Below are 19,305 nucleotides of genomic sequence, written 5' to 3'. Positions count from 1 at the left end.
GAGGCCTCACCAGTGCTGAGTAGAGGGGAATGATCACATCCCTCGATCTGCTGGAAATGCCCCTACTTATACAACCCAAAATGCCATTAGCCTTCTTGGCAACAAGGGCACACTGTTGACTCATATTCAGCTTTTCGTCCACTGTAACCCCTAGGTCCTTTTCTGCAGAACTGCTGCCCAGCCATTCGGTCCCTAGTCTGTAGCAGTGCATGGGATTCTTCCGTCCTAAGTGCAGGACTCTGCACTTGTCCTTGTTGAACCTCATCATATTTCTTTTGGCCCAATCCTCTAATTTGTCTAGGTCCCTCTGTATCCTATCCCTACCCTCCAGCGTATCAACCACTCCTCCCAGTTTAGTGTCATCTGCAAACTTGCTAAGGGTGCAGTCCACACCATCCTCCAGATCGTTTTGACCGCCCCTGCACACTGTGTAGACATCTTCAGAGAACTATCCACGATGACTCCGAGGTCTTTTTCCTGATTCGTTGTAGCTACATTAGCCCCCATTATATTGTATGTATAGTTGGGGTTATTTTTTCCAATGTGCATTACTTTACATTTATCCACATTAAATTTCATTTGCCATTTTGTTGCCCAATCACTTAGTTTTGTAAGACCTTTTTGAAGTTCTTCACAGTCTGCTTTGGTCTTAACTATCTTGAGCAGTTTAGTATCATCTGCAAACTTTGCCACCTCACTTTTTGCCCCTTTCTCTAGATCATTTATGAATAAGTTGAATAGGATTGGTCCTAGGGCTGACCCTTGGGGAACAAAAACGGTTACCCACCTTTTAGTAACTGTTGTTCTTCGAGATGTGTTGTTCATGTCCATTCAAAGTAGGTGTGCGCGCACCGCATGCATGCCATCCAGAAGATTTTCCCCTAGTAGCGCCCGTAGAGTCGGCCCTGGTGCCCCGTGGAGTGGCGCCACTACGGCGCCCTATAAAGGGGCCCGCCGACCCTCCACCCTCTCAGTTCCTTCTTGCCAGCACTCCGATAGAGGGGCAGGAGGGTGGGTATTGGAATGGACATGAACACCACATCTCGAAGAACAACAGTTACTAAAAGGTGGGTAACCGTTTTTTCTTCTACAAGTGGTTGTTCATGTCCATTCAAAGTAGGTGACTCACAAGCCTAATCTTAGGTGGTGGGGTCGGAGGTCACTGCTTACTGAAGCACTGTACGACCGAAGGCAGCATCATCCCTAGCCTGGTGCGTGATGGCATAGTGCGACATGAACGTGTGGATGGAGGACCACGTGGCAGTTCTACAAATCTCCTGAGTCGGGATCTGAGCCAGGAACGCCGCAGAGGAGGCCCACGCCCTGGTAGAGTGGGCCGTAACCAGAGGGATAGGGGCTCTAGCTATACGATAGCATTCCCGTATGCAGGCCGCAGATCCATTAAGAGATCCTCTGAGAGGAGACCGGGAGCCCCTTCATTCTATCCGCCACCGCGATGAAGAGCTGGGTCGACCGTCTAAACGGCTTTGTCCATTCAACATAAAAGGCTAGGGCCCTGCGGACATCCAGGGAATGCAGCCTCCGCTCCTTACCGGAAGAGTGTGGCTTTGGATAAAACACCGGTAGGAAGATATCTTGTCCCATGTGGAATTGGGAGACGACCTTGGGGAGGAAAGCCGGGTGAGGTCTAAGTTGGACCTTGTCCTCATAGAAGACAGTGTACGGGGGTTCGGATGTCAGCGCCCTGAGCTCCAATACCCTCCTGGCTGAGGTGATCGCTACAAGGAAAGCGACCTTGTATGACAGGTACAGCAGACAGTATGAAGCCAGGGGCTCAAAGGGAGGCCCCATGAGGGCAGAGAGGACCAGGTTGAGGTCCCAGGTAGGAGCTGGTTGACGGGCATGCGGAAACAGCCTGTCCATGCCCTTGAGGAAACAACCAACCAGCGGGTTTGTGAACACCGAGGTGCCTCTCTCCCCCGGGTGGAAAGTCAAAATGGCCACTAAGTGAACTCGAACCGAGGAGAGGGAAAGGCCCAACTGTCTCAGGTGGAGCAGATAGTCTAAGAAAACGGGAATTGGGGCCCGCAACGGCTCCTGCCCTCGCTGACCGGACCAGATGGAGAAGCGTTTCCATTTGGCCAGGTAGGTGGCCCTGGTCGAAGGTTTCCTACTACCGAGCAGCACTTGTCTGACCTTTGGGAGCATTGCATCTCCACCAGGTTCAACCATGGAGCATCCAGGCAGTGAGGTGGAGTGATTGCAAGTTCGGGTGGCAGAGGCAGCCCTGGTCCTGCGTGATCAGGTCCGGCAGCAGAGGCAGCGTCAGGGGCGCTCGGGTGGACATGTGCAGGAGCGACGTGTACCAATGTTGGCGCGGCCACACCGGTGCTATCAGGATTACATGGGTGTGATCCCTGCGGATCTTGAGAATTACCCTGTGTAACAAGGGAATTGGAGGAAAGGCGTAGAGCAGCCCTTCCCTCCATGACAGGAGGAAGGCGTCCGACAGAGACCCTGGGCTGTGGCCCCGGAGGAAGCAAAACCGCCAACACTTCCTGTTTTCCTTTGAAGCAAACAGGTCTAACTGGGGACGACCCCAGAGCCGGAAGATTGAGCGCACTATGTCCCGACGAAGGGACCACTCGTGACCCCGGAAAGAGCGGCTGAGGGCATCCGCCAGGCTGTTCTGTTCCCCCGGGAGGTAGAATGCCATCAGGTGGGTAGCATTCTGAACGCAAAAGTCCCACAGCGTGAGGGCTTCCCTGCACAGGGGAGAAGAGCGTGCACCCCCGTTTGTTGATATAGAAGACCGCGGACGTGTTGTCCATGAGGACTGAGACACATCTGCCCGCCAGGTGGGATTGGAAAGTAAGACAAGCCAGGCGAACAGCTCTCAGCTCCCTGACATTGATATGTAACTTGAGATCCTCCTATGACCACAAGCCCTGTGTCCTGAGATCCCTCAAGTGCGCTCCCCATCCTCGATCCGAGGCATTCGTCACCAGGGAGAGGGAGGGTGAGGGGTGGCGAAGGGAACACTCAAGCATGCCTTCTGTGGGTCGAGCCACCATCGGAGAGAGCTCAGCACCACCTGGGATAGAGTCACCACTGAGTCCAGGGGATCCCTGGCCGGGCGGTATACCGTCGCCAACCAGGATTGTAGTGAGCGAAGCCGGAGTCTGGCATGGCTCACCACATAGGTGCACACCACCATGTGGCCCTACAGCTTGAGGCAGTTTCTTGCCGTGGTGGTCAGGGCGCGTTGCAGACCGAGAATGATTTCGGACATGGACCAGAACCTGGACTCCGGAAGATACGCTCTGGCATGGGTTGAGTCCAGAACCGCCCCTATAAATTCTATCCTTTGGGTAGGAGACAGGGTGGACTTGGCCTCGTTTAAGAGGAGGCTGAGCTCGAGGAAGGTCTGCCTGATGAAAAGCACCTGAGCCTCCTCCTGCTCCCTTTATAAGCCAATTGTCCAAGTAGGGGAATACTTGGATACCCCACCTGCGCAGAAAGGCCACCACGACTGCCATGCACTTCGTGAAGACTCCTGGTGCCACTGATAGGCCAAACGGGAGCACGGTGAACTGCAGATGGGCGTCGGCCACGACAAACCTGAGGTACTGACGGTGTCGGGGGATTATGGCAATATGCGTCCTTTAAATCGAGGGCGGCATACCAATCTCCTGGATCCAAGGAGGGAATAATCGAAGACAGGGAGACCATGCGGAACTTGAGCTTTTTCACAAACTTGTTCAGCCGCCGCAAGTCCAGGATAGGTCTGAGGCCCCCTTTTGCCTTCGGTATTAGAAAATACCAGGAGTAGAAGCCTCTGCCCCTAAGCTCCTGAGGAACTTTCTCCACCACCCCCGCTGTGAGGAGGGACCGCACTTCCTGAATTAGAAGTTGCTCGTGAGAGGGGTCCCTTAAGATGGACCGGGGTGGGGGGGCTGGTGGGGTGGGAGGGAGGAGAACTGGATAGAATATCCCCTCTCTACCGTGCGAAGCACCCAACTGTCTGACGTGATTTGGGACCAGACATGGTAGAAGGGGGACAGACGTGATCCAAAGGTAGGGAAAGAAGGATCCGGAGTCCTGATCAGTAGGCCGTCCTCGACCGTACCATCAAATAGGGGGCCCTAGGCCCCGACGTCGGTCTCGGTTGGCTGGATGCCTGACCGGAGGAGTGGCATTGGTGGCGCCTCCTGCCGTTCCTGCCCCGTCTAGGCCCAACCTCTGGATGATTCTGAGGCTGGTAAGGGCGCGGGGCTGCTTGCGACCTAAACTGCCTACGTTGGGTTGCCGGGGTATGCAGGCCCAGCGAGCAAAGCGTAGCCCTCGAGTCCTTTAGGCTATGCAGACGCTTGTCCGTTTTGTCCGAAAACAGCATCTGCCCTTCGAAGGAGAGGTCCTGGATAGTCTGCTGGACCTCATAGGGAAGGCCCGAGACCTGGAGCCAGGCTCATGACCAGGCCTGTTGCCATGGAGCGTGAAGCCGAGTCCACTGCATCCAGGGCAGCCTGAAGGGAGGCTCGGGAGATGAGCTTTCCCTCTTCCACCAAGGCCGAAAACTCTGCCCTCGAATCCTGGGGAAGGAGCTCGGTAAACTTCGACATGACTGAACATGTGTTATGACCATATCGGTTTACGACAGCCTATTGGTTGGCTATTCGTAGTTGAAGGCCTGCCACGGAGTACACCTTTCTACCAAAGAGGTCGAGCCTTTTGGCGTCCCTGTTCTTTGGCGTCGACCCTTGAAACCACTGACGCTCCCTTTGGTTGGCCGCGTCTACCACCAGGGAAGGGTGGGTGTACAAATGCTCATGCCCCTTAGAGGGCACAAAATAACGTCTCTCTGTTTTCTTGGCAGTAGGGGCCAATGAGGCTGGCGTTTGCCATAAGGTGCGGGATGTGTCCTCTATGGTCTTGATCAACGGTATGGCCACCCTAGATGGTCCCGATGGAGCCAGGATGTCCACTACCAGATCTATGTCCACTTCAATTTCCTCAGCCTGGATTGCGAGGCTCTGAGCCGCTCGCCTGAGCAGTTGCTGAAGAACCCTAGTGTCTTCCAGGGCCGGTGCCGCGGCCGTGCCCGCGACCGCCTCATCCGGGGAAGAAGAGGAGGAAATCACTTGAATTGGCCCGTCCTCCGGCGCTTCTAGCCCTTCGGGGTCCGGCAGCACACGGTACCGAGGTTGTGGGGCCAGTGCTGGTTCCAAATGCGGCACCGCGGCTGGTACCGGGGTCGCCAATGAACGGCTTGGCGTGTCTGGCGGCACCTGTTGAGCCCGAACCATAGTCGCCGCCAGTGCTGATGCCCGGCTAGGGGGTGCTGAACTTAGATGCGGCAAACCTCTGCCCAGCGATAGTGCCGGTGGAGGAGGAGGCAACTGCGCCAGGGCCATCGATGCCAAGGAGACCGAGGCCGACCTGGAGCGAGGACCAAACGCCTGGCCCACTGACTGGTGGTAGGCCCAGGGGGTCCAAAACGGCCACTGGGAGGGCGGTTGCCATTGCTGCTGCCACTGTGTTGGGTACCGCTGGTGGCTCACCCCCGAAGTCGACCTCCTACTCCGCGACCGGCTGGAGCGGTAGGAGTCCGCCTCTGAGTCTGAGGTCTCTGAATAAGAGGACCTGGGGGGAGCGGCACCCATCATCGCCGGAGAGCGGCGCGGAGGCGGGGAGCTGTCTCTCTGGTCCGGTGCCGCCCGGGTGGCGCGGGATGGAGAGGGAGGCGACAGCATGGCTGGCTTGCCCTTAGACTGTACTGGGGGACGAGCTATCGTCGGCAACTCCCTGCCACGATGCGGGGAGGCCGGTACCGGGAGTCTCAGCAGGTCTGAGGCCACCTCGAATGCCTCCGGTGTCGAGGGGGGACGCACGTACGTCTCCGCTAAGGCCCAAGGATGTTGGTCACTCCAGACTCGACCGCCCTCTCTCCGGTGCGGGAGTCGACGGAGCAGCCAGGGGCTGTAGCCCAGCCTGTCCACTTGTACCGGTGGACGGCATCGGCCTGTGGAGGTCCTGGTGGGGCGATCGCTCCCTCACCGACCTCTTCTTCTTAGCGGACACTGGGGAGGGCGAGCGGTGCCGCACTGAGGCCGACTTCTTATGACCCGACTCCCTCCGGTGCCGGGTTTTGGAGGATTTGGGCTAGGGAGGCGCGCCACACCGACGACAACGTACTGGGCACCACATCGGCTGGCTCCGGGTCTGAAGGTGGCCGCAAGGCAGCCTCCATCAGAAGAACTCTAAGTCTTTGTGTTCTGTCTTTGAGAGTTTTGGGTCGGAAGCCCCTGCAAATAGTGCACTGGTCCCTTGGTGGCTCTCCCCGAGGCACCTCAAACAAGCCGAGTGCGGGTCACTCTTTGGCATGAACTTTCCGCAGTCCTTGCAGAGTTTAAACCCGGGAGATCCGGGCATGCCCCAGCAGGGCAACGAGTAGGTGTTGACCCCCCCCAACAGCAAAGAACTATGTACAACTAATCTAGATAGACTAACTATATACACGAGTTTATGGACACTGCTAAACTTGCTATCAGCAAGCGAAGTTCCAGCTAGCCATCACTGGCGGTAAGAAGGAACTGAGGGGGTGGAGGGTCGGCGGGCCCCTTTATAGGGCACCATAGTGATGCCACTCCAGGGGGCGCCAGGGCCGACCCTACGGGCGCTGCTAGGGGAAAATCTTCCGGCTGGCGTGCACGCAGCGCACGCACACCTACTTTGAATGGACATGAACAACCACTCAAAGAAGAACCACTAGTTACCCCTCTCCATTCTGAGAATTTACCATTTATTCCTACCCTTTGTTCCTGGTCTTTTAACCAGTTCTCAATCCATGAAAGGACTTTCCCTTTTATCCCATGACAACGTAATTTACGTAAGAGCCTTTGGTGAGGGACCTTGTCAAAGGCTTTCTGGAAATCTAAGTATACTATGTCCACTGGATCCCCCTTGTCCACATGTATGTTGGCCCCATCAAAGAACTCTAATAGATTAGTAAGACACGATTTCCCTTTAGAAATTTGCCCAGCAATTTATGTTCTTCTAGGTGTCTGACAATTTTATTCTTTACTATTGTTTCAACTAATTTGCCGGGTACTGACGTTAGACTTACCGGTCTGTAACTGCCGGGATCACCTCTAGAGCCCTTAATATTGGTGTTACTACATTAGCTATCTTCCAATCATTGGGTACAGAAGCCAATTTAAAAGGACAGGTTACAAACCATAGTTAATAGTTCCGCAACTTCCATTTGAGTTCTCTCAGAACTCTTGGTTGAATGCCATCCAGTCCCGGTGACTTGTTAATGTTAAGTTTATCAATTAATTCCAAAACCTCCTCTAGTGACACTTCAATCTGTGACAGTTCCTCAGATTTGTCACCTACAAAAGCCGACTCAGGTTTGGGAATCTCCCTAACATCCTCAACCGCGAAGACTGAAGCAAAGAATCCATTGAGTTTCTCCGCAATGACTTTATCATCTTTAAGTGCTCCTTTTGTATCTCAATCATCCTGGGGCCCCACTGGCTGTTTTGCAAGCTTCTTGCTTCTGATGTACTTAAAAACCGTTTTGTTATTACCTTTTGAGTTTTTGGCTAGCCGTTCTTCAAACTCCTCTTTGGCTTTTCCTATTACATTTTTACACTTAATTTGGCAGTGTTTATGCTCCTTTCTATTTACCTCCCTTTTTATCTTTCACTGCTTCTTTTACATGGTTGTTAAGCCACGGTGGCTCTTTTTTAGTTCTTTTACTGTGTTTCTTAATTTGGGGTATACATTTAAGTTGGGCCTCTATTAGCAGCTTGCAGGGATTTCACTTTAGTCACTGTACCTTTTAATTTCTGTTCAACTAACCCCCTCATTTTTGCATAGTTCCCCTTTTTGAAATTAAATGCCACAGTGATGGGCTCTTGAGATGTTCTTCCCACCACAGAGATGTTAAATGTTATTATATTATGGTCACTATTTCCAAGCTGTCCTGTTATAGTTACCTCTTAGATCAGCTCCTGCGCTCCACTCAGGACTAAATCAAGAGTTGCCTCTCCCCTTGTGGGTTCCCGTACCAGCTGCTCCAAGAAGCAGTCATTTAAAGTATCGAGAAATTTTGCCTCTGCATTTCATCCTGAGGTGACATGTTCCCAGTCAATTGGGGATAATTGAAATCCCCGACTATTACTGAGTTCTTAATTTTGATAGCCTCTCTAATTTCCCTTAGCATTTCATCATCACCATCACTGTCCTGGTCAGGTGGTCGATAATAGATCCCTAATGTTATATTCTTATTAGAGCATGAAATTACTATCCATAGAGATTCTATGGAACATGTGGATTCACTTAAGATTTTTACTTCATTTGAATCTACATTTTCTTTCACATATAGTGCCACCCTCCCCCCCGCACGACCTGTTCTGTCCTTCTGATATATTTTGTACCCCGGAACGATTGTGTCCCATTGATTGTCCTCAGTCCACCAGGTTTCTGTGATGCCTATTATATCAATATCCTCCTTTATCACAAGGCACTCTAGTTCACCCATCTTATTATTTAGACTTCTAGCATTAGTGTACAAGCACTTTAAAAACTTATCACGATTTGTCTGCCCTTTTCTGATGTGTCTGATTCTTTATGTGAATGTTTCTTTGTCTGCCCTTTTCTGATGTGTCTGATTCTTTATGTGAATGTTTCTTGTCTGATCTGGCCCTTACATTATCCTCTTCCATCCTCTGCTTCTGCCTATAACCTAGAGAATCTCTATCAATAGACTCTCCTCTAAGAGAAGTCTCCGTCTGATCCACGTGCTCCTCTACAGCAGTTGGCTTTCCCCCATCTCCTAGTTTAAAAGCTGCTCTGCAACCTTTTTAACGTTAAGTGCCAGCAGTCTGGTTCCCCCCATCCCAAAAGTTTCCCCAGTTCCAAATGAATCTAAACCCCTCCTCTCTGCACCATCGCCTCATCCATGCATTGAGACGCTGAAGCTCTGCCTGCCTACCTGGCCCTGCACGTGGAACTGGGAGCATTTCTGAGAATGCCATCCATAGAGGTCCTGGATTTCAGTCTCTTCCCTAGCAGCCTCAATTTGGCCTCCAGGACTCCTAGTGCACCCCAATCCCCATGCATTCCACAGCTCTGCCAGGATACCCCAACCCCCCTGCACCTCAACCTGCTTGTACCCCAGAGCTCTGTCAGTTCACCCCAACTGTACCTTCCAGCTCTGCAGTGCACCCCCAACCCCCCCTGCAGGCCCCAGAGCTCTGCCAGTGCACCCCATCTCTCCTGCACTTCATAGAATATCAGGGTTGGAAGGGACCTCAGGAGTCCAACCCCCTGCTCAAAGCAGGACCAATCCCCAGACATATTTTTGCCCCAAATCCCTAAATGGCCCCCTCAAAGATTGAACTCACAACCCTGGGTTTAGCAGGCCAATGCTCAAACTACTGAGCTATCCTTCCCCCCTGATAATGCCCATTGCTGGCAATGCTCCAGTACTCTCCATTAATGCACATACTTTCACTCTACCAACCCCACAGTGTGACAAAGTTCCTCCTCTACCTTGGTGGGTCCTGCGCTTATTGGCGGATTTGCTCGCCTCGCATATTCACCCTGTGGGTCGGGAAACAGCCCAGAGACCTTCCTCTCTGGTAGAAGCCACAGTCTAGGTCAATTCCTGTGTTTGATCAGGAGTTGGGAGGTCTGGGGGAACCCAGGCCTGCCCTCTACTCCAGGTTCCAGCCCAGGGCCCTGTGGACTGCAGCTGTCTAGAGTGCCTCCTGGTACAGTTGCACAACAGCTACAACAACCTGGCCTACTTCCCCGATGGCCTCCTCCCAACACCTTCTTTGTCCTCACCACCAGACCTTCCTCCTGATGTCTGATAACGGCTTGTACTTCTCAGTCCTCCAGCAGTACACCTACTCACTCTCAGCTTCTTGTATGCCTCTTGCTCCCAGTTCCTCGCACGCACTTCCTCTCCTCTGGCTCCCTGGCTCCCTCTGGCCTGACTGGAGTGAGCCCTTTTATAGCATCAGAGGGGCCTTAATTAGAGTCAGGTGCTTAACAGCCTCACCTGACTCTTAGCAGATTAATTGCAGTCAGGTGTTCTCGTTAGCCTGGAGCAGTCCCTGCTCTGGTCACTCAGGGAACAGAAAACTGCTTATCCAGTGGCCAGTATATCTCCCTTCTACTACTCTGCTGTTCCCAGCTGGCCTGGGTCTATCACATCACTTATTATTAAATTTTTATAAAACCATATAGACTGCACAACGTCACAATGGGATAATCACTGCCAATGTGACTATACGAAACTTGAGCTTGCGGATGAAGCGATTGAGATGACGGAGATCAAGGATTGGTCAAAACCTGCCTTTTTTCTTAGGTATCAGTTCCTTGAGACTCCAGGAGGATGTGTTCTTCTGCTTCCTGCTGTAATAAGGAATTCACCTCTTGGGTGAGAATGCTGTTGTGAGAGTGGTCCCTGAAGAGGAATTGGGGGGGCAGGGGGTTAGATGAGGTAGTGTGATGAATTTGATCATATAGCCATAGTAGGTGACATGCAGCACCCATTTGTCCATTGTTATTGCACTCGAAGTTTGGAAAAAAAAGAGTGCTAAATGACCCCAAAGTGGGTAGCGGTCGTAAGGTGGTAGGCAAGGTAGTTGGCAGCTCTCTAGGTGGTAACAGAAATGTGTCTTGGATGGAGGATGCAGCTGTGAGATGGAAGCCTGTAAAGGGGGTCCCAGAAGGCATGATCTCTGGGTTTTCTGTCACTTCCTTGGTGGCTCATAAGGTCTCTGAGGACAGAATTGGGGGGACCTGTAGCATTGAGTAGGTGGCTGTAATTTAAGCTTTGGGGCAGGAGTGTAGATGCCCAGAGAGCGACGGGTCACTCTGGAGTCCTTGAGGGTATGTGGGGAATTGTCTGTCTTTTAATTAAAGAGATGGGATTCATCAAAGGGAAGGTCTTTGATAGCGTTTTATACCTCCATAGGAAAACCAGAAGTGTGGAGCCAAAACTCCCTATGTATAATTATGGCCATAGCCATGGCCCTGGAAGAACTATCTGTTGTGTCCAGCCTCAACTGGAATGCTGTTCTGGCCACCAGCTCCCCTTCCTCAATAAACACCTGAAAACGAGTCTGGTCCTGCTGTGGGAGGCTATCAGCAAATTCCTCAATTTTGCTGTAATTCAGGAAGTTGCATTTGGCTAGTAAAGCCTGATAGTTCAAAATCTGGAACTGGAGACTGGATGAGGAAAAGATCTTACATCCCCAAAGGTCCAAACACTTGCCCTCGTTGTCAGATGTTATAGAACGAGGATGCTGTTGGCTGGCTTGTTCAGTCACTGCTTGCACAACCATGGAGTTGGGGGGAGCGGGGGGGAGAGAAAGAAGGTGCAAAGAGAGAAACTTGAACCCCTTAGCCAGAATGTACTTATGTCTTTCTGCCCCTTTGGGGGTAGGCATGCAGGTAGCCGGGGTGTGCCATAATGTTCTGGCAGGCTCAAGAATGGCATCATTAATAGTTGGTGCTTGTCACGGAGTTCCCAGGCAATGCTCTGGAACTGCTCCCCACAAAGCCAGTCAGGACTTTGGGGAGCCTCCTCTCTCTTGGAGCAGACTGTCTTCAGGGCAAGAAGCTCACACGGCTTCACCTTCCTGGGTTTGACCTTGGCGCATTCAGCATCCTTTGCCCCTCCGTGCACTTCCCACAACAAGTCTGCCCAGGTGGGGTCCCGGGGAAGCCAGAGGGTCCTGCACACACACCCCCACTTCACAGTCAGATGTGACTCTTAGCCAGCCAGTAAAACAGAGATTTATTAGATGACAGGAACACGGTCTAAAACAGAGCTTGTAGGTACAGAGAATGGGACCCCTCAGCCAGGTCCATTCTGGGGCCCAGTGAGCCAGACAACTCCATCTGCCCTCACTTCCCGTCCCCAGCCAGCTCCGAACTGAAACCCTCTCCAGCCCCTCCTTTCTGGCTTTTGTCTCTTTCCCGGGCCAGGAGGTCACCTGATCTCTTTGTTCCCCTTTAGCCATCCCCTTGCAGGGGGGGAAGAGCCCCAGCCATTTGTTGCCAGGAGACAGAGTGTCAGCCATTTATGCACACTGGAGACTTAAGAAATGCATAGGGGAAACTGAGGCACCCACACAGTATTCAGAGGAAACATTAAGAACAGTCCCACTTCGTCACAGTGCTGAGGAGTGGAGGATATCCAGGAGTTTATGCTGGGTGTCTTGGATTTCCTCCAGGGGAATACAGAGTTCCCCTGTGACTCTGTGCAGTAGCTCTTGAGCTGTCTGAAGTCATCCGGAGGCAAAGGGGATGCTGTAGTCACTGTCTCATCTGGAGAAGAGGAGGGAAATCTCGCTGATTCCAGCAGCACCCTCAGAGTTAGGCTAAGGGATACCTCCTCCTCTAACAGTTCCAAGTGCCTGTTAGAAGGGGCCCTCAGTGGGGAGGCAGGTGAAAATTCCTTTGTGGATCAGGCTAGTTCTGAGGTAGGACATTGGGACCAGAGTCCACAGTACGGCCCGGAGGTCGGATCCAGGGGATGTTGAGGTGATCCCCATGGCATAGGGTACTGGTGGCTCCATGGGCGCCAAGACCGGGATGGCCTCCGTGAATGCATGTGCGGGTGGTACAATGCCAATAATCCCTCTCCAGTATTCAATTTGTTGGAGGATGAGAAGGCAGAATCCAGTTCCATTGGAAGTACCATTGGAGCCAGTGGAAGAGGGTAGATCATCTGTGTGGAAGGTGAGGGGACCCACACTGGGGGTGCATCACAAGGGGGAGAAATAGTCTCCCTAGAGGTAGATGGGTCTGAAAAATGGAGTGATCCCGGTTCTGCTAAAGCAAATATGTTAAGAGGGTCACACAGTTCCTGCTCTCCCTGGTGTCAGAGGTACCCTCTCTTTACTCAGTGCCTTGGATCCCGCATCTTATGGGACACCAGGGCTGTCGATACCAATGAACCAGCATTCAGAACCGCTGGATCCCCCTGCTTGTGGGGCTTCTTGTCATGTCGATCGGGTTCTGTGTGCACACATCTCCATAGCTCAAACTCATGGAAGGAGCGGTCACATTTTTTGCTTTTGAGGAAGACTTACTCCCATGCTTCCAAAGGATCAGTCAGGCTCACCCCAACATAGCATGAAAGGAGCAGTCTGGAAACATTAGAAGGAAGAAGGTGGATCACTATTTTGCATGATGATGGGCAGTATTGCATGTGGGGGAGGACTCCAAAGTCTGGCTAATTGGGGGAAGCTACAGATAAGAATTCAAAATTCAACACTGAACCTTTGGAAGTTCTCCAGTTGTAGTCCAATACATTTAATATTTAGCCTAAATCAACTTTCAATTCTATCTCAAGGATGTTTTTTCAGGTAAACTGCCCATTATCAAAGACACATCTCAATTAAATCACCTTGAATGAAAGGCAAGGCCAATCCCAAAAGTGTGGTTTGATAACTTCCTATTTGACATCACATTCAGAACATAAACATGTTTCCAGTTCAAGCATTTACTAAATGTGAGTACTTCCTCTTCTACACTGTTCTCCCAATTAAAAATAAATAAATAAATTAGTGAACACACACACACAGCGAGTAGAATTGAATTCCATCTTACTGCAAGACCTGATTATAGCTACAAAAACATGTGTAACTCTGTAAGAATCAATTACCTTTTTGTCTAAGTTCTGTGCTTCAATCTCTAGACTGACAATTCTTGTGTCTTTAATCTCTTCTGCAGAAATCTGTGTCACAAGAATGTAAAGACAAATTAATTTCCAATGGAGCTTAGCAGACACTCAGGCATATGAAAGAGACTTTGCTTCTGGTTGTAAATATGTTTTCTTGCGCACGCGCATACTCACACATGCATCAAGTAACACAATTTAACACTGCCAAAAAGCAGACAAACTTTGAAATTAATTTACACAAAGCTAATTAATTTAACCAGCGAAATTTAACGCTACATAAAGTGACAAGCTCATTCATTCTTTTAGGGATATACAAAAAGCAGTTACCGTAATGGTGCCTTTTCCTGCTGGCTTTCCTTTCTTCAACTCCAAAGGCCGAGTGAGTGTTTTACTGGAAACAATCTAAAGGCAAATGAAGACATACTTAATTATGGAGTTATATCCAGAAAACATGGTAACTCTTGAAGAGTAAATTTCCCCAAATCACCTAAGTGATTAAGTCCCTAAGTTCCATTTTCAAAAGTAACCTATTCCCCTAGGAGCCTAAGCATCACTGAAAGTCAATGGGACTTATGCTCCTAAATCACTAAGGCTTTTTTTGCAAATTTTACTTATCCTAAAGCTATACATTCTGAGGCTACAGTATTCCAGCTCTGACATCCATTGACACTCCCTGAAATCTAATCCTTGCATTCCTTTCACCTCTAATGTTTGCCTCCCAATGACACCTTGAGACACTGATATTTTACTGTAAGGATCTAAGAAATTCTAAAAATAGAAAGAGGCCATTCAACAAGCCAGGTCCTGTTTTAATAGATTTGAACCCCACTTTCCTACCCCTAGGCTGAACATCCAACCCTCTGCTCCAGAAATGGAGGAGTAGAAGGGGTCTCCAATACTCATTCAATCTCTGCTGCAATCACCTTCCCTTTCCACACAAAGGCAACTAAACACAGAGAAGTAGCACTGCTAGAGTTCTCCAATTACCCCATACTCATTTGCTAGATCATATTCCATTATGTTTGATGCTCCTTCCATTTTGAGCAATTTATAATACACCATCTCTATTTTCTGAACTTAGACGTTTTAAGAATTTTTGTTCCAGATATTTGTTTTCCAGGACACATTCTTGTGCGATCATCAGAAATGTATGATTTAATCAGGATGGAAAACATTGTTTCTCCCATTGATTTAAAAGGGGCCTGCAAAAGATATGTAAAAATTAGGGCTGTCGATTAATCACAGTTAACTCACGCAATTAACGCAAAAAAATTAATCAAGATTAATCACAGTTTTAATTGCACTGTTAAACAATAGAATACCAATTTAAATTTATTAAATATTTTTGCATGTCTTTATACATTTTCAAATATATTAATTTCTATTAAAGGACAGAATACAAAGTGCATAATGCTCACATTATTATTTTTATTACAAATATTTGTACTGTAAAAATGATAAACAAAAGAAACTAGTTTTCAATTCACCTCATACAAGTACTGTAGTGCAATCTCTATCATGAAAGTGTAACATACAAATGTAGATTTTTTTTATAAATAACTGCACTAAAAAACAAAACAATGTAAAACTTTAGAGACTACAAGTCCACTCAGTCTTACTTCTTGTTCAACCAATCGCTAAGACAAACAAGTTACAGGAGATACTGCTGCCTGTTTCTTATTTACAATATCACTGGAAGTGGGAACAGGCATTCACATGGAACTTTTGGAGCCGGCGTTGCACAGTATTTACGTGCCAGATACGCTAAACATTCATATACCCTTTCATGCTTCAGGCACCATTCCAGAGGACATGCTTCCATGCTGATGGCACTTGTTAAACAAATGCATTAATTAAAATTTGTGACTGAACTCCTTGGGAGAGAATTGTATGTCCCCTACTTTGTTTTACCTGCATTCTGCCATATATTTTAATGTTACAGCAATCTCGGATGATGACCCAGCAGATGTTTGTTTTTAAGAACACTTTCACAGCAGATTTGACAAAATGCAAAGAAGGTACCGATGTGAGATTTCTAAAAATAGCTACAGCACTCAACCCAAGGCTTAAGAATCTGAAGTGCTGTCCAAAATCTGAGCGGGACAGGGTGTGGCGCATGCTTTCAGAAGTCTTAAAAGAGCAACACTCCGATGTGGAAACTACAGAACCTGAACCCAAAAAGGAAAATCAACACACTGCTGGTGGCATCTGACTCAGATGATGAAAATGAACATGCGTCAGTCCGCTCTGCTTTGGATCGTTACCAAGTGGAACCTGTCATCAGCAATGGATGCATGTCCACTGGAATGGTGGTTGAAGCATAAAGGGACATATGAATCTTTAGTGCATCTGGCACATAAATATCTTGTGACACCGGGTACAACAGTGCCATACGAATTCCTGTTCTTACTTTCAGGTGACATTGTAAACAAGAAGCGGGCAGCATTATCTCCTGCAAATTGTAACCAAACTTGTTTGTCTGAGTGATTGGCTGAAGTAGGACTGAGTGGACGTGTAGGCTCTAAAGTTTTACATGGTTTTATTTTTTTAATGCAATTATTTTTTGTATATAATTCTACATTTGTAAGTTCAACTTTCATAATAAAGAAATTGCACTACAGTACTTGTGTTAGGGGAATTGAAAAATACTATTTATTTTGGTTTTTTACAGTGCAAATATTTGTAATAAAAAATAAACAAAGTGAGCACTGTACACTGTATTCTGTGTTGTAACTGAAATCAATACATTTGAAAATTTAAAAAACATCCAAAAATATTAAATAAATGGTATTCAATATTTTTTAAACAGTGCAATTAATCGTGATTCATTTTTTTAATCGCTTTACAGCCTTATTAAAAATATTGGACTTGTGACCTTTATTTTTGCTTTATTATAACAAAGAAAGCCTGAAAGAAGTTGTTTGTTTGAGGTTTTAAGATTTTTTTCTGCTTATTCTGTACCTAAGAAAAAAATTAGGAGTATCTTCTCCCCTGGTTTTGCTAGAGGACATGTTGGGGGTCACAGCACATGTACACTGTTAGCTCTCACACTTTAATGGAAAGAGCAGGAAAGTTTGGATTTTTAATTAAAGAGCTCCTCTCTTCAAAGTGTTAATCACTGAAGCTAAACAGGTGTTAAAAAAATTAAAAAATAGTTTTTCACAGTCTGACTTAAAATCTCATCTCCTCTTCAGATGCAATAATTTCACTAGTTTTCCAGTCAGACAGAACATGAATTTCTAATTTAAAAAAATGCAGAAGACTATACTATAACAACTTTAAAACTTTACTTAGGCAAAAGCCCAGCTTCCAGCGTACCCCCTTCCATGGTTGGTCATCTTTAAACAAGTCACAAAATGTAAAATATTCTCTGCCAGCAGAGAGAGTTAAGACAATTATTGCAATTAAAATGTACATTGAAACTCATGTACTGTACATATGAAAATACATAACTAAGCATCTCAGGCTACGTCTATCCTTAAAACACCATAGCTGAGGCCATGCCCCAATCAGGCCACAGCTGGCCCTATAAAAGGGCTGTGAGCCAGGAGCTCGCACACAGAGTCTCTCTCTAGCTGTGGAGAGAGACAGGCCTGGCTGCTTGGGAGCACAGCAGGGTACCTAGAGTGGAGCAGGGCTGGGGAAAAGCCAAAGGAGCTGGGGAGCTTCAAGCTGGAAAATCCCTGCCTGCAAGCCTTGGTAAAGGCTGGGAAGAGTACTGGGTTGCAGAGGTGCAGCCCAGGGATAAGCAAAAGCAGCAGGTCCAAACCCCCCTTGCCAATGATGAGTGGATTACAGACTGCAGTCTGCCCCAGTGAGCGGGGCTAGGCAGTGACTGGCAGTAGCCACTGAGGCAAGGTGGGTTGGGGGTTCCCCTGGGAGGAGAGACCCAAAGTGTGAGGACACTGCCATGGGGCAGCACCCCAGGGCAAAAGGGGCACCGGGGTCCGGAAGGGACATGGGGGCCAGCAACAGGAGAGATGCTCATGAGAAGGGTTCCTGAAGAGCGATGGGGAAGGGGGCTGGGAGAGAGGGAAGGAGCAGAATTGGAGAGAATATCCCATTTCCACCATGCAAAGGACCCAGCTATCTGAATCTGTGCCCAAGCATGATAGAAGTGGAACGGACAGTTGAGAAAATGGGGAGAAGGATCCGGAGTGTGTCAAACTGATGAATGAAATTGTTTTTAATTGTTCACTTTATTAATGTAACTTCATAAGTAAAGTTTTATGAATGAAACAATGTTCATTCATAAAACTGGTTACCCCAATAACTGGCTAATTGACGATAAAAATGCTTGTTAAGAGCCATAGCTGTTCAGTAAGCTGCCTTTGTAAGTTTCACTATCAGTCCAATTCCTGCTTAAATCACTGAGACTTGCACTGTTTTAGTATTGTAACTTCTGTTCACCATTTATTACACGTGCCTACATTGTAACTTCTGTTCACTGTTTGCCATATTGTAATTCAAACCCCATTTTAAAACGCTCACTCCATTTTGTAAAAGCTTCCTCCAACCTTCATTTTTGCAAATCCTGCTGTACTCTTATTAGTTTAGATGTGTGACTGAGGTATGTATGGATGATGGAATCAACCTCCAGCCCTAGCTTGTCCTGATGAAATAGAGTTCAAACTCCACCGGCTGAAGATGCAGACAAGAGCCCTAACAAAGTAAGAAGAGTCTACCCTAAAAAGAAAAGGTACAATAGAAGGAAGATCAAAGCCAGGTCCGAGGCGGAAAGTCAGGTCTGCAATTGACGGGTGATCAATCACCAAACCCAGAGGCAGCGTGACACAGCAAGACCTATAGACTCTGGATTCAAACTAAAGCCTACAAAAAGGACGGGTGAGATGGAAGACTTTGGAGGGTAACATTCTGCTGCCAACATGGAAAGGCATCAGTGCATGCCCAACAGAGACCAGCTCGTCCTTGTGCCCGGCTTTCCTGGCCAGTTAGCCGCCAAAAGCTACGAACCCAAGCTGCAAAATCAACTCAAGCTATGTTCAGAACTGGTAACTATGCAGCAGCTGCAGAACATCTGATGGATGTGTGTGCGCACGCACGCGTGTGTGTGAATGTGTGTGTATAGGTATTAGGTATAATGTGTGTATAAGGATTAAAATATTAGTTATTGGTCATAAATCAAATTATCATAATAAATGTGGCATCTTTGTCTTGCCCCCTGAAAAGATCCTGTGTAGTTTTGTCTGTATAACATGTGCAGGCTGCTGCGTCGCCCCCAGGCGTGCCTTCAAAAGGCTTGCTTAGAGCCTGACAATGGCCTTGTCGAGCCCTGGCCCTGGCTAGGCAGAGGATGGGGAGGCTTGCGCCTGCCATTCCTGCCTGGGGCAGGGGGTTAGAAATGCTGTAGGGGCTGTGGCTTAAAATGTTTCCATGGGGTGGCAGGGGTATGCATGCCCAACGATTTCAGCGTCACCCGCAAATCTTTTAGGCTGTGAAGCCTGGAGTATGTTTGCTCCGCAAATAGGCCCATGCTATCAAAGGGCAGGTCCTGAATAGTTTGTTAGACTTCAGGAGGAAGACCGGACTCCTGGAGCCAGGAGCTCCTTCTCATGGCTATGCCAGAGGACATGGTCAGTGCAGCCAAATCCACAGCATCCAGTGAGGCC

The 19,305-nt window shown here is 48.5% G+C and overlaps 1 protein-coding gene across 7 annotated transcripts in view; it reads right to left on the bottom strand.

The window, feature by feature from the left end:
* Positions 1-19,305, bottom strand: part of CPNE1 (copine 1) — a 98,680-nt gene that overhangs the window by 20,540 nt on the left and 58,835 nt on the right. For all 7 annotated transcript variants that reach the window (XM_044986473.1, XM_044986475.1, XM_044986474.1 and 4 more), the window contains 2 exons: positions 14,003-14,077; positions 13,658-13,729 (listed from right to left, as the gene is read on the bottom strand). In XM_044986473.1, coding sequence (XP_044842408.1) covers positions 13,658-13,729; positions 14,003-14,077 — 147 coding nt within the window. The remainder of the gene's footprint in view (positions 1-13,657; positions 13,730-14,002; positions 14,078-19,305) is intronic.

Source organism: Mauremys mutica, chromosome 13 (assembly GCF_020497125.1).
Source record: "Mauremys mutica isolate MM-2020 ecotype Southern chromosome 13, ASM2049712v1, whole genome shotgun sequence".
In the NCBI taxonomy this organism is placed as follows: domain Eukaryota; kingdom Metazoa; phylum Chordata; order Testudines; family Geoemydidae; genus Mauremys; species Mauremys mutica.
Note: the sequence above shows the minus strand (reverse complement) of the source record. Positions and strands in the feature narration are given on the sequence as shown.